Raw genomic sequence first — 24,997 nt, 5'->3', positions numbered from 1 at the left:
CATTGTTGATTTGGCCCTCTGGCTCATACCAGGTGTCTCAGCCTGAAGCCATAAGGGTCACGGAGGCGGGCAAATGAGTCAATGGCTGAACTCATATTTCAGCTACAGTTTAACCAGGAAACTAACAGAGTGGCTCATTATGTGAACACCGTTTAAATTGTCACACCTGCAAAGCAGCAGCAGCCACAGTAATTACCAAAGGGCGGTTTTACTAAGACATCATATGGATGGTGCATTCAGTAGGTGTCTGTGAAACCAGAGTGACAGATCTACAGAAGACATCTGTCAAATTGCTTGTGTCATCTCAGCAAAATGGCAACCTCTTGGAACCAAGAAAACCCTGAGTTTTGCTTTGACTACAGACACTATCAGTGTCTTACTGATATATACTGAATGCCGTGAATGCTGAGGAGACGTGTTATCAGATACCAAGACGGTGAAGGCACCAAATCTCCCCTTGTGATGCTTGCTGTCCTTGAATGAGACTGACTTGAGGGCAGACAGACATTTTGACGATTGGTCTGCTGAGCTGAAGCAGAAGCTCAAACAGCCAGAAGTATGAATCCCACAAACATGGTTTTTGCTGACTGAGCAGGACACGTCTGACATTTTTGTCTCTGCTGGTGTTTTGGTGGGAACTGGGTGCAGATGATGCTGTGGAAACATTTAAAACGGCTCTTTTCCCATCATGAAAACCAGGTGATAATTTGGACAAAGGGTACTACTCTTGTTTCAGGATGATACAGATGCAGAAAACGTTATTAATCCCAGAAGGGCAATTAAGGTTCTACAGTCCACTGGCTACCCACACACATTCATACAAAATAAAAGAATTCTCAAGTATCAGAGGAGTATGTATGGTATATTAGAGAAATAAAGCTGATATGCAGACAGGCAAGACAGAGAGCAGAACATTTTAAATACATTCCAGATTAAAAGTCTATTAAATAAGAACAACTAAAAACAAGAATAAAATACTAAAACTAGAGCACCAAGCTAGTAGAGCGGAAACTTCCGCCAACACAAGTTTCCAATTCCACTAATTTTTACCTTGGAAAAAAATTTCAAGGTCAAAGTTCTGTTAGAAGTGGTTTTTCATACGCTAAATTAGATGTGACCAAATGTCAAGAGTATATATTTAGTTCATGCACTTGAATCAAAGTTTTTTTTTTTTTGTTGGTTTTTTTTGGGTGATGTCAGGTTTTTGTTTTGTTTTTTGCAACTTTTTCCATTTCTGAATTCTTTTTCAAGTCTTTTTCACAGAACATTGGTTATCTCTGCTGTACACAATTTGTCATTGCTTTGTGGCACTTGGTTTCTGACTGATAACTAGAAGACAAACGGGTATAATATTGGCCCCTACATCTAATTTTGGTGGCGTAAGTAAATCCATAACAGAACAATGAGAGTGACTGAGGCACTTTTGATTGAGATATAATGCAAAATATACACCAAATGGGCTTTTCAATATTAAATTCAAATGTTCACAAAATCCACAATCTGAATCAGATCCAGAAGAAAATTTGTCAGGTGATATTGTCAGTCTGCACCTCACTTTCAAATATGAGAGTGACTGGGGCACGTTTGATTAAGATATAATGTAAAATACACATTAAATGGGGGTTTCAATGTTAAATTTAAATGGCCACAAAATCTGTAATCCTGTTTGGCCAACAGAACGGTCCCCCCTAAAAATCAGTCCCCTTACCTTCACTGCGCATGCATTATTTCACAGCGTCAGCAGCAATTCACCAGTTATCGCCTCGTTTCTGCTTAAAACTGCAATCCAGTCATCATCTGTCTCAGCAACAGATATATGAAGCTTTTGTACAACAATCACAGTTCCACATAAAGTCAGCATTATTTAATCATAAAATACACTGGACCAGTCAAAGCACGACAGCAGCACATCTGAATCTGACTCTCTGAATCTGACTCTACACCCAAAGCGATCAAAGGGAATAGTGTGATTATTAACCATCACATGACCAAGTAAAACATCTTAAATCATTATTTGTCTTAATAAACAGAATAAATACAAGAATAAATAAAGTTGTAAGAGCGAGACTCATTAGACAGTGGACATGTGACAGTTTGACAAACATCATAAAGGTTTAAACTGCTTCTTCCTCTTTATGGGCTTTAATAGTGCTTCTGGTAGGGAAATAAGTGATAAGAATCAGAACAATTTGCATTTCTGAGTTCCCCATTCGAATTTTTAAAGAAAATGCTTTGTGCAAACTGTTCCCCCAAAGTCTCTTCTGCTTTACCTGCTCTGCCAACAGTCAATGCACGCTCACAATATAACAAGTACAATGACAGCAAGTATCTAAGACTATGTTCACATTAGACACTGCAAAAATACTTGGTTTTTTTTGTTACATCCACCAACAAAGTTGGAGGAGGTTATGTTTTCACCTGTGTTTGTTTGTGAACAGTCTGGAGCCCACAATTTTTCAAATATCGTTATGAATGTTTACTGAAGATTCATATCTTGACAGGCAAGAACTGATTAAATTTTCAAGGTCATAGGTCCAAGACAGACAAACATTCACTCCCGCACAAACAATATAAAGTTTCCAATTCACCTAACCTGCATGTGTTTGGTTTGAGGGAGGAAGCTGGAGCACCCAGAGAGAACCCACGCAAACACGGGGAGAACATGCAGACTCCTCACAGAAAGGCCACAGGTGGGAATCGATCCCATAACCTTCTTGCTGTGAGGCAACTGTACTAACCTCAAACCCACCGTGCTGCCTTACTACTTAACTTAATAACTTTAATTTTTAAATTAACATTTAGATACGGCCCTGCGAGAGACTGGCATCCTGTCCGGGGTGTACCCTGCCTCACACCCTATGACTGCTGGGATAGGCTCCACCCCTGTGACCCTTAATTGGAGTAAGCGTTTGAAGATGAGTGAGTGAGTGAGCATTTACACACACAAACACACACACACACACTCGCCTTCAACCACTTAGCCTATCCCAGCAGTCATAGGGGGCAAGGCGGGGTACACCCTGGACAATTTAAAGTTTCCAATGCACCTAACCTGCATGTCTTTGGATGTGAGAGGAAGCCGGAGAGAACCCACATAAACATGGGGAGAACACACAAACTCCACAGAGAAAGGCCACAGGTGGAAATCGAACCCATGACCTTCTTCTTGTGAGGCAACAGTGCTAACCACTAATCCACCGTGCTGCCCATAAGTAAACATTTAGATATTTAAAAATTGATATGTTACTAACATACAAATTGAGGGGAAAACAACACTAAAAACTACATTCATTCAGAAACATGAGGATGCATTAGCACAGTGTTGCATATTTAGCAAATGAGCTCCGTCAGTGTTTTGTGTGAACGCTGACGCTGAATGACGGCATCAGTGTTCAGCACAAGTGCAGAGGAGTAAGGCATTAAAAATAAACAAATAACACATGCATTCCAATTGGACTGTTCTCACATCTGTCACATCACGCAAATTAAAGTCTACAACAACCATAATAATGATAACAATAATAATAATCCTATATAACAACTGCCTAACGTCTGTGTTTCTGTGTGTGTGTGTGTGTGTGTGTGTGTGTGTGTGTGTGTGTGTGTGTGTGTGTGTGTGTGTGTGTGTGTGTGTGTGTGTGTGTGTGTGTGTGTGTGTGTGTGTGTGTGTGTATCCGCAGGATGAAACCATATATGGGTAAATCGGTGGAGCATGGCGCAGGACAAATGAAGCCTGAACACGCCCCCAACTTAAGAATTCAACAGATAAGCTCAGCTAACAAGGTAACCTAAGTTTGGGTGTTTATTCAGTCATATTTTTGTGGACTGGGCGGTGGTTCTCAGAGTTGTTATATATTATGTAAAAGCTAGCAAGAAAAACTGAAAACACTGTTTTTGTAACCTGATAACACCTCTGGAGTCATTTACAACACATTTTGTGGACATTAGTGTGCACGCTAACTTCCACTAACTCAAAGCTAACTTCCTATGGAGTTAAATTTGTCTCATTAATGCCAGCAAATGCACAGAGGGTGATCGACAAATATTCACTGATTTGTACAACTTCCGCTCCTGACAAAAGCTCATGTAAACACACACGCAAGGCCTCCTACAGGCACCGTTAAAACGTAAATATTGTTTTTGATTGACTGATTGACTGATTGATTGATTGATAGAGGGGCTTTATTGAACATGTACAAATTGTACGTGAGACAATAGGATCTAATAATTAATTAAACAACTGCAAATTATAAAGAGCACATTGCTCATACAACTGAGGGTATTTTAAGCATTGCGTTATATATATATATATTTTTTTTACCCGAGGCCATCAAATATGGCCATTGGGTATTGCGAAGGCTTTGCGTCCATCCGTCTGTCTGTGCTCAGCATAAGTCCAGTCCTATTACTGCCAGGGTCTTCAAATTCACAGGGAATATTCCTGGGACACAAACCTTGGACAAGTTCAAAGATGGCTAACCTTGACCTATTTTAAGAGGTATTGTAAAAGGTTAAATAGTCACATTCTGTTCCTATTTTTATGCTCTGAACCATGGAAATCTGTTTTGTCTTGACTGTTTGTTTTTTTGTTTTTGTTTTTTTTGAGGGGCGGGGGTGACAGCCAGTCAGAGTAGAGCAGCACCATAACGTCACTGGCTGGTCTCTCTCTAGTGCTCCAAAACCGGTTCATTTATGTGTAAATATAACATGTTTCTCATACATTACATAAAAGCTAGTGAGAAATAAACACTTCTAAAACTGAAAATGCTGTTTTGGTAACCTGATAATACCTCTAGAGTGAATTACAAGACATTTCATAGACGTCAGCATGTATGCTAACTCGGAGCTAACTTCACTCTTGTCAAAAGCTCATGTATGCACACACGCACACTCTCTTGCAGACGCCGTTAAAATGTAAATAAAATATTGTTTATAATTGATTAATTGTATATATATATATTTATTTTTACTTTGCAAGGGGATACCAATTAAACAACTGCAAATTATAAACAAGACAATGCTCATACCGCCGAGGGTATTTTAGCATTGCATTAGATTTTTTTATCTTGTGCGTTGCTACATTTACGGGAGGTGTCTCCAAGATTGGTAAATCGGGACACAATGCTCACCTAACAGGCTAAGTGGGTGCAGCAAAGAAAACTGAAGCGCTGCAGCAATGAAAGAGCTTTCAGTCAAATTATCCCATCCCTTCCAAGCAACCTTGGAACTGGTCTGTCAGGTTGGACCTGATGAGAGTTATTCAAGGATCTGGTGACAGCTCATCACTTTAGACACACACACATACAGGTACGAGTATACAGAAACACACACACGTTTGGTTTGTCCTGACTTACAAACAAGCCTGCTCCACAGGATTCAGACGTGGGTGTGGAGATGAGATAACTGCACACCTGACCAGGCAATGAACAAAAACACATAGGTACATGTTCACTCTGTACAAATACACAACCTTTGTGCAATAAACACATTCATGGGCAAGCCCTGCCCTTTCCTCCCACACACCCTAACGTCACAACAGGTTTTTCACTTTTTCCATCTCCCACCAGCCCACATTTTCTTCCCAAACTCCTCCTCCCTCGCCATGTTGTTAGAGTCAAAGATCACAGGCTTGGAGCCAGAGCGAATCCAACCCCAGTGCCCGGGTTTGTTTATTCTGTTATGAAAAGTCGCACACTTATCAAAAAGATCACCACCAGCTTTGATATTTCTGCTTGTAAAAGATAGATGGTCTTGTAATTACTTCACCCGCAAACGTCAGTAAAGGAAAAACACGGGAGAGCGGCTTCTGAATAAAACATCGCGATAAGATTTTAAAATCATGCCAGTTCTTCTGCGCTAAATAGTACCTGATTGATTTCGTCCATTCCATTGCTGGCAAATTCAAACATCAGTTCACTGGGCTGAACGGCAGTCGTCATGGCGGTGGGGTTCAGGGGGCACAGGGCAGACTAATAAATATCCCAGTTATGACTCTGGCTTGTCTGCACAGACGGGAGCCGCCAACAGTGGCTGTAACTTGGCTTAGCTTTGCAAAATGTCGTCCCAGGCGTCTCAGATCTCCGCGGCCTTCTTGCAGAGCGGGATGCCTCGGAGAGAGTGGCCACAAAGCTGAGTTGTAGAGGCGCGCTGTAGCCCAGCTGGGTCCCTCTCTGACGCAGAGGCTGGGTCCTGCTGCACCTGGAGCATCTACACCTGGACAAGACAAGAGATGGAAACTAAGATGACCGTTTCATTTCACTAAGAGAGAAGATAAAGAGATAGCAATGAGGACATGACAGTTGGAAAGAGGCGAACAGAAGTAGACAAACATGACTGCAATTTCTATGTTTGTTGGTCAAGCTCATTCGACGCTTGCACACATCCTCTCTTCAAACAAAGCACCCATATTATTTTCTACTACATGCACAGCTGGCATACTTGTAGACACCTACTGCATGTCAGCTTCCATCCTAAGAATCCAAACCTGACATTCCATCAAAATGAGTTTGTTCTTACTGTAGTTTTAGATCACGTGAATGGTTGTGAGGGAATGTCAGCGACATATTTGGCCATGTAGTGTGTTTCTCTGGGCTTCATCCAGCACATAAGTACCTCAGTGCTGAGGATCTCAAGAACGGGAAAAAACTAGTGGATCTCATCCAGGCGGTTCCATAGTGGGCTGGGTGCTGTGAAACTGACACACACTCTCAGATCTGACCTGACGTGTCAGGGTTAAAATTAGGTAACAGAAAATGATAACCGTCAAAGGAATGCTATGTTCATAATTTCAACAATATTTCCTGATGATTTATAAAGGGATCTAGTGGTGTAACAGACTATAGTTTAGCATGCACATGAACCACTGATTAATTGCAAAGTTTAAGTCATTTTGTGAGAAATGATTTAGTGTCACAGTGTCCTGTTTTTAAAGTAATAATTGTATAAATCTCAATGCAAAGTTGCAGTGAAATTAAAGTTTTGGGAAAGGAGTTGTGCATTTATGTGTGACTGGTACTTCAGTACTGAGCGAGAGGGTGTTCTATTTTATTTTACAATATTATTTAAACATCAGAACCATGGGTAATGTTTATGTGTTTTCATAGTTATTTAAGTTCTTTAATGAATCGAATGCAAAGTTATATTTATATTTATCTCCCTTTATTTTATTTGATTTTAAGCTGAATCAAATCAAAAGGAGATTGAGGGTATCACCCAATTCAAGATATGTCTGGCATGTATGTCATGGGTCACATTTTTGGTGTTTGATTCTGATCTCTGTTATTGTAGTCCCAGTATCATCTCCCGCATGTTATTATTATTATTATTATTATTATTGTTATTATTATCTGTTCTTGAATTTCGTACAAGTCAGATCTCTTCATGTTCTCTGGTGTTTATTCTTCCTTGAATTAAATATTCTCTGTTCTCTTAGGCTGTCTTTGGTGTTTTTCCGCTCATATTTACATCCTGTTATGAGTTTCCTGTTTCATGTGCCACGGCACTTCCACCGTCGGTTGTTTGCTGACCTTTATCACCTCTCACAATGCGCTACTTCCTTGCCAGATTGCCTAGGTTCATACTGGCTCTTTCGCATTTTCTCCTAGTGTTTGCCTATGTGTTACAGACCTATGCTGCCATTCTGTGCTTCCTGAGTTTTGCCTGACACTTCTGGATTTGGCTGCCTGGTACAACAGATGACTGTGCATTGAACCTCTGCTTGTATTTTTGGAGAACTCTTCTCCGGCACTATCCTAAAGATTGTTGCATGTTGGACTGATCACACTTGTTCCTGACCTCTGGAGGTGTTACCAACTACGCCTTAAGTCTGCCACTCACAAAACGGCTGCTGCAAGCAAACTGTTGTCATTCAGTGCCTGTGGACAGTAAAGTTTTACCTACTATCTTGTGGTTCTCTGTGTTGAGGTTCTAGGTCTAAGATAAAAAGAGTCAACCAATTAGAATTGGCAACTTCATCTCTCTCTCTCTGCTGTAATATATATTACTACTATGCATAGGAGCATCTACAAAATGTAGGGGAACGTAGAAGCACAGCTCCTGCATTACAGTCAATATAAATGCTGAAACTATGAATCAATTTGTTTCCAGTAAGTACTATTAAATCAAGCATCAAATTTGTGAAGTAGGGTTAGGGTTCCGCTAAAGCGATGTAAATATTCTGTGAGTATTCTTCTAGTCATGAACCAAACCAGATTCATATTATTTGACACTGCTAGTGGAAGTATTTCTTTGAGTTTCTTGTCACTGTGATTCATTTTCTCTTGTTGTTTCCACCTTACGTGTAGAGGCTGGAAGTATACAGCCAGCATAATTATGCTACTTTAGGTCAGGTCCCATTTGGGTTGGGTTTGTTTTGAAAATTACTTGATAAGGACTCGGTTTCACTGGGATTTCCAAGGGTGGATTTTAGGGTGGATCCCATTGAAGATTACAGCATGCAATATCAAAATGTAAGGCACACCCATTAATGAAAGTAGATGGCAAAATTTATGTAACACACACCCTGGTAGACCGTCATGTCTGAAGGCTGGAGAAGCCTGCATTGACGGTAATATAACCTAACTAGTGTATTGAAATGAGCTGCTGGATTGTGTCTAGTTGTGACCTGTAATGGTAAAAACGCTTCAGTTTTCAGCTGACACTCAGATCACTAACTATGCTCAATACGATCACTGATAAATAAAGTCTAAAGCAAGAAAGAAAAAAAAGAAACGATCAACCTAGAAATCCAAGGAATTTGAGGCCCGTGGAATTAAATAAGCAAAGTAATACAATAGATATGAAACTAATTCTTGAAGCGGAAACAGCAGCAGAGCAGCATGTGATTCTCTGAAAGACCTCAAAATAGAATTCAGTCTCAATAAATCTGTGTCTTTAAACACCCTTACGTCACATATATCCACCACGCCACCAAAGATCATGAGGCTAGATGAGATTGTAATCACATGAGTGGGTGCTGAGGTGGAGAAGCCTTAAACAAACCCTCCCATAACACAAACACACAGGCGGGATCGGTCCTCGGAAGATGCTCTGAACTGTCCTCACCCTCAGGGAGATACTGTGTTCACAGGCAGTGGGAGACAGGAATACTAGTGGGCGCACACTTTCAAATGCAAATTTAATTTAATTAATTTCTATAACGCCAAATCACAACATAAGTCATTCCAGGGTGTTTCCGACGATCAAGTTATAACCTTACCACAAAAAAATCTTGGTCTGGAGCCACATCATGGGTTTAAGAATAAATTGAAGAGGAGAATCCAGAGCCTCACACGCCACCCTCTCCTTCATCAGAAAGCAAATATCTGGCAGCAGTAGAGAATTAAGGGATCTCAGTGTTTATAACATCCCTTCTCATATTCGCATACAGCATGCCTCATTTCCTTTTCTTGCAGAGTGCAACTTATTTTCTTTGAAATGCATGTGTGCCTGATGATGTTGCATCATGGGCCCAGTTGTATTTTTAAGCGCACATCTGCGAAAAGAAGGTGAGAATAACTTGCAGTGTTAACAAGCTACATTTGCCAATTAAGTCTGTCTGCAAAGCATCCAGAAAGAAAAAGTCTGTAAAGCTCAGGCAGTGCAGATAGAAGAAAGTTTGGGAAAACCAATCTGAAGCCATGTGTTTCATTTGGACAAACCCTCTTTGATGCTACCAACAGGTTTTCTGCAGAACAGGTTTGAAGCTCAAGAAGGCTGTTTTTGGATGTCGCCATCTTGACATTGCCTGACTCCGCCTAATTTAGAAATCCATAAATGGGTAAAGGGGTGGAGTGTCTGCAGGATAGGTGTAACCTGGATGGGATGAATGAATCCCAAATGTGACCAAGCTAGCTAAGACTAACAGGTTAGGTAACCTGGTTTCAGGGGCTTGTTTAATGTAGATCTTATCTCATCTTATCAGTGATTCTAATTGTTGGCTTGAGTGCAGGTGTTAAAAACCAGCCTCAGTAGCTGTGGCACTCCCAGTGTAGCTAACAATACCAAGCTATCAACTATTGCCAACTATACTAACATAAACACAAATGAACAATAATAAAAATTCAACCAACAGAAATACTGGAGCACAGACTTCTTAGATGGTCCATTAGTATAATTAACTACACAGAAAGCCAAATTACCTCAAATAGCTGTAATAAAGTGCTCAGAAAGGACAACCACGATTGAGTCCAGAACAGCTAGCAGCGGCTGCTCAGTACATTCTGTCACTGAAAGCGACCACACACTTAATGGTTCATAAAATCATGGCTTAAAATAATTAGTTATATAAACATTCACCCTGGCACAGTTGTCATGAAAGGCCTGGGGTATTGCTACCCATTAGCCACATAGCCAAATGCAAAGACAAATGCCAGATGGCTAAAATAATTTGGATGCTTTTAGCCACACGAGAACCTTTTTCATTGTCATACATAGTTCATACGAGTTACACAATTATCATGGCAACTATCTAGCCAGATATGTTTAATGACACCTTTGGTAAGTGAGTTTCACAGCTAATGTTATTGGTATCAATCACGGACACATTGTGTGGCTCAAAGAAACTAATTGTGGCTAAAGGGAAAATACATAATTTTGCCACATTGGCTAAGCATTAAAATATAGCACCAGAACAAAGAGGCAAAAAGCATTTGTATACCAGGTGGTAATCATGTTTATTTCTGCTGTAAAGCTGGACATTTTTACATGGGTGTTTATGGGGACTGACTTGCTTTTGAAGCCAGCCTCAAGTGGCAATCAACCAACTACAAGATTTGGCACCTCTGCGCTGTCTTCATTTTTCAGCACTGGAGGTTGCCACTTGCAAAGCAATTCTCTACTTGCTGTTTCACATAAAACCACATAAACCACACAAACATGTTACAGATGCCCTCATCTGCCCTCAGTCAACCTGGTCCAAGATACTCCATATGAGAGGAGGGAAAAACACAGTATCATACAGTTACATTACTGTGAGTAAAAGATGAGATAACCATAATATTTATGCAACACTACAGTGCGTCATGCAGTGTTACAGTGTGCATGTGCACACATTTTCTATAACCCCTCTTGTCAGTGCTCCATTGATCTGGATGGCCTCGTTGGCATGGCGCTAACAGCAGGGAGGGATAGGACAGAGCCAGCCATTGGTCAGATGTATAGCCTGCACATTATTCCCAAGGACATGACAAGAGCTGCCTTGTCCCAGCACAGGGGCAGGACTGAAACTACACTTACTACATCAGAAGAGGAGGAGATGAGCAAAGGGAGGGGCTTTGTTGGTGTTAGTCAATGCATAATAGTCTGCGGAGCAAACAGACCGTCTGTGAGTCGCTCTGGGTGGGGCCTTGCTTGACAGGCTGCAGCATTTTGCTGTTGTAACCAGGCGGCGCTGGCAATGCAAAAGTCAGAGACATAAACTGTGAAACTGACCAAGTTAAAAAAGCATATAAAACTCCATGTCCATATCGTGAAAAAGCACTGAAAGGGATGAACCACCAACACTTCATTCTGGCGATTTCAGTATTTTCACTGAAAAAAAAGAGCCTGTGTGTGGGATTTTTTTCTATGACAACAATAAACATCTCATGATTATCTCAAAATGTACAGTCTTAAAAAGTACTCACCCTCAGCAAGAACCAAGCATCTGTCCAATCTATTATCACAGATGAGTTTTTTTGGTCCCTATTGTGATCAATTTTGAGGGAACAAATCAATAGACATATTCTTTTCCTCCCAGTTGTCTGAAAAGGCACTGCAGTGATGTCCTCACATCTTTCTGAAATGCTCACACATTTTCAACTTAAATGCTCTCAGAGTGGCTGCACAAAAAAACATACACTTCACTCTCTGCTAGAGCCACTGAAATAGGAGGCTGGCACCCAGAGAGGGAAAAAAGTAACATTAACCTATAGATGTGAAATCCTGCAGATGTGCCTACCAGCCGCTGAATAGATATTGGATGCTGTGACTCCTTCTGGATAACATATCAGTCCATTGCAGGTTACTTCAAACAGTCAAGGCTGGTACCCATTTACAGCTAGGTGGACTGGAACAATGTACAGTAGATGAAGCATCTTGGCCAAGGACCCAGACAGATAGCATGACCACATTTCAAAGCCAGGTGTATATATTTGGTAAAACCAGCAACTATTCCAACTGAGCGACCTGCTCTGGATGGATGATGGAAAATTCAGAGCAGTTGTGGCTGAACTTCCACATATTTAGTCTGTCACCTGTTGAGGATTCTTCACATTGAGTGCTTGTTGCAAACACGGGAAAAAAACACAACGCCCAGAGTGGAGACAAAATATGCACCAGAACCAGAATGTAAAACTAGAAATAGGAATGGATAGAACCTTTGGCTATGGATGGTGCCAAAATATTTCTGCAAATACATGATGGTAAACTTGAAACACTATTTTGTACCATTTTGACACTTCTGCAACACCCGTGTTTCAGAAGATTACTCCAGAGTCTGTATCAAAAGGTCGACATCACGAGCTTTGATAAAAGGGGCCTTACTGCATCACCAACTGTACTTGACTTGTGGTCTAGTGTTTAAACAGAATAAAATACAAGTGAGCGAATGGTTGTAGTGAGTGCAGAATGTCGCAAAATGAGCTTTTTAAAAAGAAAACACTTTGATTTATGGGAGTTTGCATGCTTTTAATGTTTTTTTTTCATCTATCACAAAGCAAAATCAAAAGATGATTAACACAAACAATCTTGTTTGGAGCCTTGAAGATAATCAGCTGACACCGTGGTGCCTAACATGTGATGACGACAGCGTGTGAGTTCTTCATTAATCTGCTCCCCTCTGGCAATTATGACTGTCTGTTATATACAGCATGCAGCAGACTGAGGAAGAGTATGAAATAAATGCTGCCGGACTCCACCCTTACAGCATGGTGACTACCAGTCGCAATAACAACCAATTAGAGTCAGGATTCATGAACAAATGGAGCGTTCCCAGAAGGACCTATTTCCCCTGCTTGGTCTCTTCAGCCGAGCTCATTGTTAACCATGAAAGGAGGTAATTTAAGCCAAATGAATGACTATGCAATGAGTCACCCTGTATGTGGTGAGGGCAAACATTTTCAGATCCACAAAAAAGTACCAGAACAAACTTTACTTATCAGCCCTGTTTAGCTCAGGTTACAAGTATGCTTTCCTCAGGTGACACAAGTGTGTTGGCAAGCAGACATGAGTCGTATGGGCTGAGAATGTCTGGTGCATCTTTGTCTCTCACGGCTTCATAAACACACTAACACATAGTTATTTTTCTTTTTACAAACGTTTAGTTAGCTGTGTGTTCCACCATGCAAGACAGCAGAAGCCATGTAGGTGTATCACTCTTTTAGTGGTTTTTTTTTTATGTTTGTCAGCTCAGACATGCTGCTTTTGCAGGCTTCTCTTCCTGGAAAGGAAATGACTCAGTGATACAAGTGACGTCCTGGAGACCAGCGATAGCACATATGTGCATCAGAGGATCCCTGGGCATATTTTCACCAAGCAGCAATGTCCAATGCTGGAAAATGAAGCCAAGGCGGAAGTGGTAATTCTTGCACTTCCATGAATGGCCACTTGTGGCTGGCTACAAAAAGTGAGTCACTCTCCATAGATGTGCTTGTTATAATACCCAACTTTACAGCAGAAACAAACATGTTACAGCCTGGTACAAAAATAATAATAATACATTTTTGATCCCTATACCTTATTTCTTCGTACACAGGAAATTTTGCTGAGGAAAATTTACTCTGCTGGGATAACATTTGATCCCAGTGTATATAGAGTTTAATAAACTCTACCACGGGTCTAAATCAACTCAACAAAGTGTAAAATCAACTCTTATTGGAGTAAAACCACTTGCATTGACTAGACGGTGTCGCAGACCGAACGGTCCCCCCCTAAAAATCAGTCCACCCTGCCTTCACTGCGCATGCGTCATCAGCTGCGGTCTCAGCGACAGATATCTGAAGCGTTTGTGCAACAATTATTTCCACATAAATTCAGCACTATTTCATCAGAAAAGGTGAAGGAAGCGATCACAGCACCGCAGCTACATGGGTGTACGTAGCTGTTGCGTTCACTGACCATCCGTCATTTCAAAGCTTCACGAATTAATGCCTCATTCCTGCTTAAAATGGCCTCGTTTCTGCTTAAAACTAACTTTAGAAGGATTTAAGAGGTTTTACCTTGTCATCTGATGGTTTGAATAATCCCATTAATCCATTGGATCACTTTGGGTGATGAGAGTCCGTTCACAGAGTGTCTGAGCTCTGAAATGACGCATGCTCAATGGAGGCGGGGGGTGGGGGGGTGGAGGACCGTTCAGTCAGCTACACCGGTAGAGCTGATTTCACTCTACAATAGAGTGTGTTTTACTCTATTTAGACTGGGATCAAATGTTATCCCAGCAGAGTAAATTTTACTCAGTAAAATACTGTGTACAGTCATCGCAAATGGAGAAACTATCTACAAAGGTCAAAGTTAGGTATTTTCGTACCAGGCTGTATTTTTATGGGTAAAAATAGCATAAATCATCACTTTAAGGTATTTTAAGTCATACAAATAATTAAGGGCATTATCACTTTGAGTGATAGCTAGTGCGCTGGTGCATTTTATTACATTTTATTATTTGAAATAATATGGCTTGCTGGACTGCCAATAACAATTACAGACCATCTAAGAAGTCAGCGCAACAGAAACCTGTGAAGTGGAATTCTAGCATTATTTAATTTGTAGGCTAGGTTGTACAGTTAGCACTAATTAGCAGTCATTGATAGCTTGGAAATGGTAGTGCCACTGATGTTTCTGTGGTTGGTGAAGCAATATCGCGGTCATAATTTTTAATACTCACACCCAAACCACTTGAAAACCACAGCCCAAGCTGCAAAAATATGCCTTAATCAAACACCCAAAGTGGTTAGCCTTTTAACCTTACCTTGTTTGGTAACTACGAGATTTTGGGGGTGGGTAGGGGGGTATGTCTGGACTAAATTCATGCACCATCATGCCCACGTTCCACCTCTTCACCCATTTATGTGTTGGTCGAGAGTTAGGCGGAGTCATACACTGTCAAGATGGCAACATTTACAGTCGTTCCCATTTGAGCTTCAGTCCTGTCCTTCAGGGAACCTATGGGTGACGTCACAGAGGGTCTGTCCAATACAATCTCTGGTTTTAGCGCACATGGCTACCAATGGAAGTAACACTGTGGCTTATACAGTTGTTGCTTCAAAGGGAGAAGGTTCTGGATTTTTTTCCTACCTGGTTCTTCCAGTGTGGAGTTTGCATATTCTCATCATGTTTATGTGAGTTCACTCTGGGTGCGGGCTTCCTCCCACTTCCAAAGATATGCAGGTTAAGCCCCGGTCACACGGCACTAACAAAGGACACGGAAGCCAAAACAAAACAAGAAATCTAGACTTATGCTGACTTTCAGAGACATCTTTTAACCGTTGTCCAGCTTCGGTCCTGTAGCTGGCGCTTCTTCAGAATTTTCAAACTGTTGAAAAATGTGAATGAATCCCGATGACAACCTCACTTCGTCTGTATTCCGTTCTGCTTTCTGTCGTGACGGTTCCTCAATGTTTGTGTAGTTCCCGTACGGTCAGATTGTTGATTGTTGTCCAACTTTGTCCAACCTCCCAAATCCGACATCTTGCATGAACATTGACGATATCTGAATGGATCAATAACTAAAGCTCAGACAAGCTAAACGTGACTCATCCATGTGTAGGACGAAAAGCAACCTTTTCATACAGAAACAATAGCGGCAAGAACATTTGATCAACTACTTTAACTGTTTACGCACGTTGTAGCTGTCTCTGGTTGGCATGTGCGTGTGTGCACGCACGTTCCAGCAGTAAAGACAAACCTGTTGTCAAGACAACCAAATCTCCAGCTTCAGGTGCTGTGGCGAGCACATTCTTGCTGCAGAAATGATCACAGGCTTGCGCTTGGTCTGATACCCGGTGTCAAGTCATGTTATCATAAACGTTTCGTTTTGATTTCATTTGAAAGTGTCAAGGTCACTGTTCGCTTTGTTTTTGTTTTGTTAGTTTTGGTTTTGTTTCATTCTTTTATGCACTCTGGACTTGCAGGCTTTTCGGTGATGGGAGAAGTGCAGGCTCATTCGTCCACTTTTTCTCGACAATTTGTGACTTTGTGACTTTTTTTCCTTTGGTCAGCGATCGCCGTGTGCTGTGTGACCGGGCCTTTAGTTAAACTGGTTTCTCTAAGTCAGAGGTCTCAAACCGGTTCCAAAAAGGGCCGAGAGGGTGCAGGCTTTCTGTGCAACCACCCACTCCAGCAGGTGATTTCATTAATTAACTGATTTCACCTGCTCAAAGTGATGTTAATCAGTGAAATCACCTGCTGGAGTGGGTGGTTGCACAGAAAGCCTGCACCCTCTCGGCCCTTTCTGGAACCGGTTTGAGACCTTTGCTCTAAGTTGTCCATAGATCTGAATGTGTTTGTCTGTCTCTATGTGTTGTCCCTGAGACATACCGGCAGCCTATCCAGGGTGTATCCCACCTCGCACCCAATGACTGCTGGGATAGGCTCCAGCCCCCTGTGACCATTAACTGGAATAAGCGGGTTCATAAAATGAATGGATGGATGGTCACAGATAACAACAACCCATCATAACACTTTGTGACAAAATCTTTGCAGATGAGCTCAACAATAGTTCGGCGAATCAAAAAGTCAAGTGAACACGCCTGTAAAAGAGCATGTAAAACACAGCCGTGCGGTTGGCTGTGAATTATACAAAGTGTTTGCTAATTCAACAGCGTACTTCAAGAGCGATTTGGAGTTGCATCAACACCAGATGAAAAAAAACACCCAGAGGTGGGGTTTTTTTCTTTTCACCACTACCACAGAGCAGACTTCAGCGTCAGCAGCATCAAACTCTTCTGTGTACAGTATTTACTGTGTGTTCAGTGTTGCACAATATAGCATGTCTCACCATGTTCCCAACTCAGCGTTATTCAGCTGTATAAAATCCTGTTTTCAGGGCATGCACACAGAGGTAGCCTCAGACGTCGGTTAATAGCACCCAGCTGCAGCGCACCTGGAACACACAGCCTCAATCGCAGACACCAGGGTACGGCTTCCGAGCTGAAGCCCACTGCCTGTCTAGTGCTCAGCATTAGTCTCTGCTGTGCTCGGGCCAAATGAAGACTGAAAGCAAACCGTCACCTCCAGCACAAGCTTTCTGAGAGAGAATGGAATTTAATCTCATCTCTTGCAAGCCTTGTACTTTTCCATTCTGGTTCTGGTAGACACACGGCATCCTATGACAGCTCGACCAACTACGAGCAATAACTTTATGGCCTTTAATGAATGGACCAATTGATAAGATGAAAGATTACACCAAATTACACCAATCATCCCAGAGGTAAATGTCCCCCGAGACAAAATTCCATAATGTTTGAAACATCCTTGAGGGAAGTGAGAATCTGAGTAACAAAACTCCTCAATGCCAACTTTCGGCTGCAATGAAGCTTTTGGTCACCAGAGTTCTTGCAATAATTAGGGATGGGTATCGATAAGATTTTATCGATATCGATACCATTATCGATTCCGCTTATCGATCCGATTCCTTATCGATTCCCTTATCGATACCTCTTGTATGTACTAAAAGTAGGCTTTACAGGTTTTCTATGTCAGCGAGCAAGGTTGGGTAGGATTACTTTGAAATGTAATCCAAAAGTAATCAGATTACAAGTAATCCAAATGTATGTACATACATACATGTAATCCACATGTATTCTTTCAAAGTAATCCTACCCAACCTTGTCAGTGAGTCAAAGAGCTTTTTCTTATCGTGCACCCACTCTGTGGAACGGTCTTCCTGCGACTGTGAGGCAGTCGGAGTCCGTGGACATTTTTAAGTCAAGACTTAAAGCCTATTTTTATTCTCTTTCTTATGAATAGTGTTTTTTAATCTGTTTTATTTTTTTTACTTCTGGGGGTGGTGGCCAAGTGGTTAATGCGCTTGGTTTCAGTTCAGAAGGTTCTGGGTTCAAATCCCACCCCTGCCACATTTCTCCATGTAATGTGGAGTTGTGTCAGGAAGGGCATCCGGCGTAAAACTTGTGCCAATTCAACATGCAGATCCACCTTGGATTTGCTGTGGTGACCCCAAGTGCAAACAAGGGAGCAGCCGAAGGGACTTACTTACTTCTGTTTTTAATTATGTATTTTCATTTTTTTTATTATTTATTTATTTAATTTTTTTTATGTTGAACTCTTCTATGTGAGGCGCCATGAGATGGCTTTTGTTGTGATTTGACACTTTATAAGCCGATTAAATTGAAATTGAATTGAAATTGAACAACATTTTATTGAGTCTTAAAGTAAATAAATATGAAATTGTTACTGGATCCTTAAACTTTGGACGTAATAAACTCTACATAGTGGATCCTTGATCTCTGGACATAAATAGAAATAAACAAAATCTGTAGTTTTTGTCAAAAGCATTTTCTTTCAGACATTATTGGCATGAATGTCTTTCCATACATCTGAGCTGAGCTCTTGCAGCACGTCAGTATGTAATTCATAAAGAATGCAGGACGTTTCATTTTGGGAGAAAAAAACGTTTTAGTCTATTGTAGTTTCTTGTCTGTCTTACAACGTTTGCAAGAAGTGTCATTTTATTTAAAGCGGTGATTCATTTTGAAGCTATTAATTCCAACCGGACTCAGCAGAGAGCCGCGCAGCGTTTGAAGTTGTGCCAACGGAACGGAGGCCGATTCTCGTTTCTTGACTGCAACAAGACAAGAGTCCCAGTTTGTGACTTTAATCCACACAAAAGTGACTCACGATATTATAATGGCTTTGAGAGGGGTTAAGAAGCGGACTTGCCGTTTCTGAAGAGCAGCGAATCAGAGAACCAATGAGCTAGTAGATCGAAGCATTGTTTCATTGGTTCACACTTCAAAGTGGTGTTGCGCTGCAGAAACGGTTGATTACAGACCCGCTACAGGGTCTGTAATCAACGTAGTAATCATTTTCCCGACAAACACCCTCAAAAACAACGGCTGCTCTGAAGGCCCGATAAGGGAATCGTTAAGTAAAAAGGCTATTGATAGCGGTGGATCAAATAATTTCTTAACGATACTCGAAAAGAACCGGTTCTCGATACCTAACCCTAGACGTAATTCACTGACACATGAATAGATCAGCAACTAATGATTTAGGGTTGGGCACTTAAACGATTCCATCATCCACTGCTAATGGCTGACAGAGGTGGTGGGCACACTTCCGATAATCCGATAACAGATAATTATCGAAGATAATGTTTTCTTTATCGGATTATCTTTTTAGATAACTTTAAAAACCATTATCGGACCAACTATCTTCCGATTAATCTCTGTCTGATAACTTTTAAACTAATAAAAAAATAAAAGCTGAACAGCAACAACCATTTTTAAAATTTAGCAATCACCTGTTAAAAGTTTTGTAACAGACACACAGCTATAACCTTTGCAAACAGAAGAGAACTGCTTGTATAAAAAGCATCTCAATCCTCTGCAGACAAAGAAGAAACAACCCCAAAAGGAAGGGGGAACCATATCCTTTAAAACCATACGGCTATGCTGGCGATATCACATAAGTCATTCAGAGGCATACATTTTTAACTTATGGTTCAAATTTTAACCAAACTAATTTTGGACAAGTTATGTAAAATTACTGTCATGTCTGAAGTTTTATTAAGTGAAAATATCAGATATATGTTTTAGTTTTAATGTAATGTGCTAATTTTTAAGGTTTTGTGAGCACATGCTGTGACCAGCAGTGCATTATGGGAAAGATGATGTAATCTCAGTACATCACGAAAGGACAAATGCATTTCAGACACTCTGTTCAGGCTACCAGGACAACAGCATTAAACTCTAGTGCCTAAAACTCTCTTGAATATATTCTCTACGTTTATAGATGTTGGTTTTATTTGCGTTTGTTAAATTCCATGCATTTTAAATGTAGCAGACAGGGATTACCGTATCTGGAATTCTGTTTTCAAGGCCTCTACTGCCATCTACTGGCCAGTAGTGTTATACAAGTTTCACTTTTTTAATGGAACTACAACCTTATTTCTTTTTCAAATTCTCCCATTTTTTGCATCCAGCCTTATTTCCTTTACAAATTTCCTTGACAAATAATATCAGTCTGTTAGGACGTCAGGTTATGTGTTACACATATACATGTGTGTGTAGATATTTTCCAACTTATTCCCATTGATGAAACTTCTCATTTTCTGCTTGAAAGCTTATTAGGTGAGTGTGTTGTTTGTTTACAAAATACACACACGTTACAGACCTTGAAATCCAACAGCAGGGATTTATATTATCCAAAGATTTATGAACATACAAATTAACGTGCTTATCCTTTATCATGATTTTCTCCGTTGTGAGATATTAAAGTGTCTTATCGTATCGTTCGTGTGTATATGCATTATAACGCAGCGCACGAGCGACGTTACGATATTCTTCAGAACGACAACATACGCAACATGCCTCCAGCAGCATACATGTTGCTGTCATAGACAACTGCCTGTAAAGTTTTTTGGCAAGTTATAACTTTCTAAACAGCGTAATTTGTAATGAAAGCCGCTTCATTTGTGCGGCTCTTTTGGCGCCATGTTTATTTTTTCAGAGACAGCAGTAAGCTCCGCCTACCCCTCCAAACAGAGGGGTTTGAACTGAGACTCAGGCACTTTTACCCAGAATCCTTTGCGATCTGTCTGTTTGTTACAAAACCTCAGAATTAGTGCATTATTCAACATTAAAAGATATATGTTATATTTTAACTTTGTACAAATGACATAACTGACATTAATGGAGTTATTCTATCGGTATTAATGTTATTTATAAATCAAAACCATAACTCAGCATGACTTTATTTTTCAAGACCTGCGCCTGACCGGAGCATTGTCATTGACAGAGAGCTGGCTTTATGGTTGTTCTCAATGTGTCTCTTTTTTTGGGAGTGCTGTAGTTAACAATAGCTTCCAGCAGGGACTGAATATTGAAAGAAAAGTGTGGTATCATTGTTTGGGTCTGTTGTTACATTTAATATTATTGTAAGTATATTAAATTAGTTTTATTAGTAGTTGTAGGTGTGTCAGAGGTAATATCAGAATTTATGTTATCTGTAACTTCCAACCCTTTTTTGGGTGGTTTATTGTTTTATCTTTATTGAAGATAACTTTTCAGTTATCTGATTATCTGTTATCGAAGTTAATTTTTTGGTTATCTGTGCCCACCACTGTGTAGAGCCAACATCATGAGCCCACGCATCCCCCACCCCACCCTGCAACACATTATTTTCATTGTCCCTGCTACTATGTAAATATATTTGCTCACTTGGAATATGTACTTTAAGGAATTTCATCCAGAGTGTGCACAAATGAAGGATGCCAGCGAGACATTATTTCTAAGTGAAATGGATGAGAAGTACTGCGATTGTGGCGGCCAGTCCGTGAGGCATGCACGGGCTAAAACAAGCCAAACAGTCCATGAGTGTGTGCTGGTGGAAATGAGCCGAACACTGCTCCAGGCAAACTAACCCGCAGGGAGATATTGTGCTGCTCAGCGTACAATGAAATATCCAATTTTCACACCACACACAGAAAAAAAAGTAAGTCAGCGGTATCACAAAGAGTTCTTCTGTCGAAACAGCATCTGGGTTTCCATCACAGATTTGTGCAAAAGTTTATAGATATTTGCAGAATGTCTATAAAAAATAGTTGTGAATTGACAGCGTTTCCTTTAAAGATTGAATGCCACTGCTGTATGTTGTCCTCTCACGAGAATGGTCATTCTTGCAAGACTCTCGCAAAGAACTGTAATCACAACAGTCATGGTGACAGATCACAAAGTCCCGCTAAATATTGTCATTTTATTCTGTTTTTACCAGAGGCCAAAATATGTCCATCAGGTATTGCAAAGACTTGGCGCCCATCTGTCTTTCTGTCTGTCTGTGCTCAATATAAGTCCAGTCCTACTACATCTAGGGTCTTCAAATTCACAGGGACCATTCTTGGGACACAGACCTTGGACAAATTCAAAGATGGCTAACCTTGACCTATTTTAAGAGGTCAAAAGGTCACATGCTGTTTCTAATTTTTATGCTCATACAGCCAAGGGTATTATAGCATTTAGCATTTTTTTTTCCAACAGTGTCGTAACGTTATCTCTCATAACCTTTGACAAGCTGTCCGTCTCTTACTTCGTCTTGCATTTTAAAATGACATGTGAATCCTTTTTATTTCATGTGACCTGAAAGAGAGTAAAAAGTGATTTCACTGCAGTTTTTCTATATAAAGCTTTTTCGAATTGCCTGAAAAACCACCTCATGTTAGCGTAAATATTTTTAGAGAGTTTTTTTTAAATACATGTGCTTCCATTAAGTGAATTTTCAATTCACTACTTCAAATTGCACAATCTGGAGAGTGGCTGAAAACCCGCCTTCAGATGTGGCCGTCTCGAGCTGTGTGCAGGCTGAAACAAGACGTGCACTCCAGTCAAAATGTTTTCATTCAAATTTGATTAATTTTAGAAGTGCAGTATGTCGAAATAATGTAAAGCACACAATTCACATTCATAAATGGAACATTTTGAGGATGAAACAAAGAGTACAAAACTGATTTCCATTGTTGTCTCTATCTTGTGCTGCGCCCCAACCCTCCCCACCCCATTTCATCATCTATCTGCTGTAGACTTCGTGCAAAAATAATGAATGCAGTTTCTCAGAACCAAAGGTGACATTGTCAAATGTCAAGTTTAGTCTGACAAACAGTCCAAAAACTAAAGATAACCAGTTTACAGTGATTTTAAACAGCATGTCCTCACCTTGGGTGACGCTGCAACCACAAATGTTTTAGCATTTTAACCAAAAAGATTATCCAAGCCATAAGTGATTAGAAAAACAGTTGAACAGTATTTTTTGTCATTTGACTAATTAATTAATTAAATGGACTGCATTTATATAGCACTTTTCCATCTGCATCAGACGCTCAAAGCGCTTTACAATAATGCCTCACATTCACCCCGATGTCATGGTGCTGCCATATAAGGCGCCCACTAAACACCGGGAGCAACTAGGGGATAAGGACCTTGCCCAAGGGCCCTTAGTGATTTTCTGGCCAGGCTGGGATTTGAACCAAGTATCCTCATGGTCTCAAGCCCAACGCTTAACCACTAGACCATCACCTCTCCCCACTAATTAATAGAATAATCATTCCAGCCTTGATTTTGTCCACGCTGCAGGAGAACAAAAGCAGGATTGTGTGTTCTGCCATATTTCAGACAAAGTATCAATTTTGGAAAAAGGTGGATGCAGATAGAAGCTTCCTTTCATCAAAGGAAGCTTCAATGAAGCTTCACCGAAATTCATAAACTGGTTTAGTAGGAGTTGTGTTTATGACATCCATATTATGCCATGCACCAAATAAACACAAAAGTCCAATTATCTCCCCTGGAAGGAGTTAGGAAATAATTATTTTGCAGGTCTTCATAAGGTCTGTTCCCACTGTATTAAGTTTAACTGAATTCCACCAATCAGCTTCAGAAAACTTGAGCTTTCAAGACTCATGGACGGAGGGATGGACCGACAGGGTTAACCCAATATATCCTGCAAACCTTTGTTTGTGGGGCATATAATGAACTCTTTCATACTGTTAAACTCATCTGATCAACTCAGTTACTTTGTACTATGAGAGAAGTGATATAACACGATTTGAAGTGGGACCATATGTGCTCACTGTAGTCTTTTTCTTTTTTTTTTCTTCTTTTTTTTTCAGCTGCTCCCAGTCGCTTGGGGTCATCATAGCAAAACTGTCAGAGATCAGCATTTGGCACAGGTTTTAACACCAGATGCCCTTCTTGACACAGCTCCAGCCGTACACAGAGAAACACATGCTCCCATGATATGCTACTAATCAGGACCTACTAACGTCTGAGATCTGATAGGGTCAGGTGTGTGCAAGAAAGTCTATATTTCTCCACAAAATTCATGGTGTTCATCTAAAGGTGGGTTTAGGGGGAACAAATGGCATGCAGTCCCATTTTATCATTTCAAAAGAGGCAAAAAAAAAAAAAAACAGTAGAGTGGTGACTTTTCTCCATCAATGATTTTGGACATCACATGACAATCGGTTGTTTGCTAAATGACAGATAGCTGTTGAGTCTTTCAGTTGGATTATGAAAGTTTGAATAATTACCACCTACAAGTTCTGAAATGTCATCTCCAGCACCTCATCTTGTCATGACTTCATGTTTACAAACTCTGCATTTCAAAAAAAGTCATACTGCATCATTTTATGTGATTTTTTTTTCTTTTAAATACATAAATAAGACAAGCTATTAATTAATCGAATATAGGCTGGAGTTTATTTCAGAAATAATCTCATATTAAACCACAAAACTAATTACGTCCGACAAGGACATAATAAAATCATTGGTGTTTATTTATTTATTTATTTGTCTGTTAGCAGGATTACGTCAAAACCACTGCACAGATTTTTTATGAAATTTTCACCACAGACAGATATTAGGACATGGAAGACTCCATTAAATTTTGGAGGTGATCCAGATCCGGACTGGTGGATGTCAGAAATCTCGAATTGCTCTTGTTTCATTGTAAAATACTGTTTAGGTTCTTGAATGTACATTCCATTTGAATGCTCAATTAGTCATTCCGAGAACCTTTAAATACTTGATTAAGAACATAAATGAACACAATCTGTAGTTGCATCTCTAGATTCCAGTTATGTTTTGCTAAAATCATCCATTGATTCTGTAAATGACACGTTTTCCATCTGAGACATCAACTTTGACCTTCTATGTGTATTCTCTTCTAAGACAGACTATATTATGCTCCAGAATGTGAGTTTTATTTGTTGGGTAAGCAAAGAAAACTAATGACGGCCAGAAACAGCAGTGATGTAGATAGAAAACCTGCCCACAAACTGACCTGTGAATCACGT

General features: G+C 40.3%; 1 protein-coding gene across 1 annotated transcript in view; it reads right to left on the bottom strand.

Annotated features, from left to right (window-relative positions):
- Nucleotides 1-24,997, bottom strand: part of elf1 (E74-like ETS transcription factor 1) — a 71,955-nt gene that overhangs the window by 21,089 nt on the left and 25,869 nt on the right. Inside the window, 1 exon segment of the mRNA XM_034181786.1 lies at nucleotides 5,868-6,213. Coding sequence (XP_034037677.1) covers nucleotides 5,868-5,939 — 72 coding nt within the window. The 5' untranslated portion in view covers nucleotides 5,940-6,213.

This window comes from Thalassophryne amazonica, chromosome 11 (genome assembly GCF_902500255.1).
Source record: "Thalassophryne amazonica chromosome 11, fThaAma1.1, whole genome shotgun sequence".
In the NCBI taxonomy this organism is placed as follows: Eukaryota; Metazoa; Chordata; class Actinopteri; order Batrachoidiformes; family Batrachoididae; genus Thalassophryne; species Thalassophryne amazonica.
The sequence above is the reverse complement of the archived record's forward strand: the minus strand, read 5'-3'. Positions and strand labels throughout refer to the sequence as shown.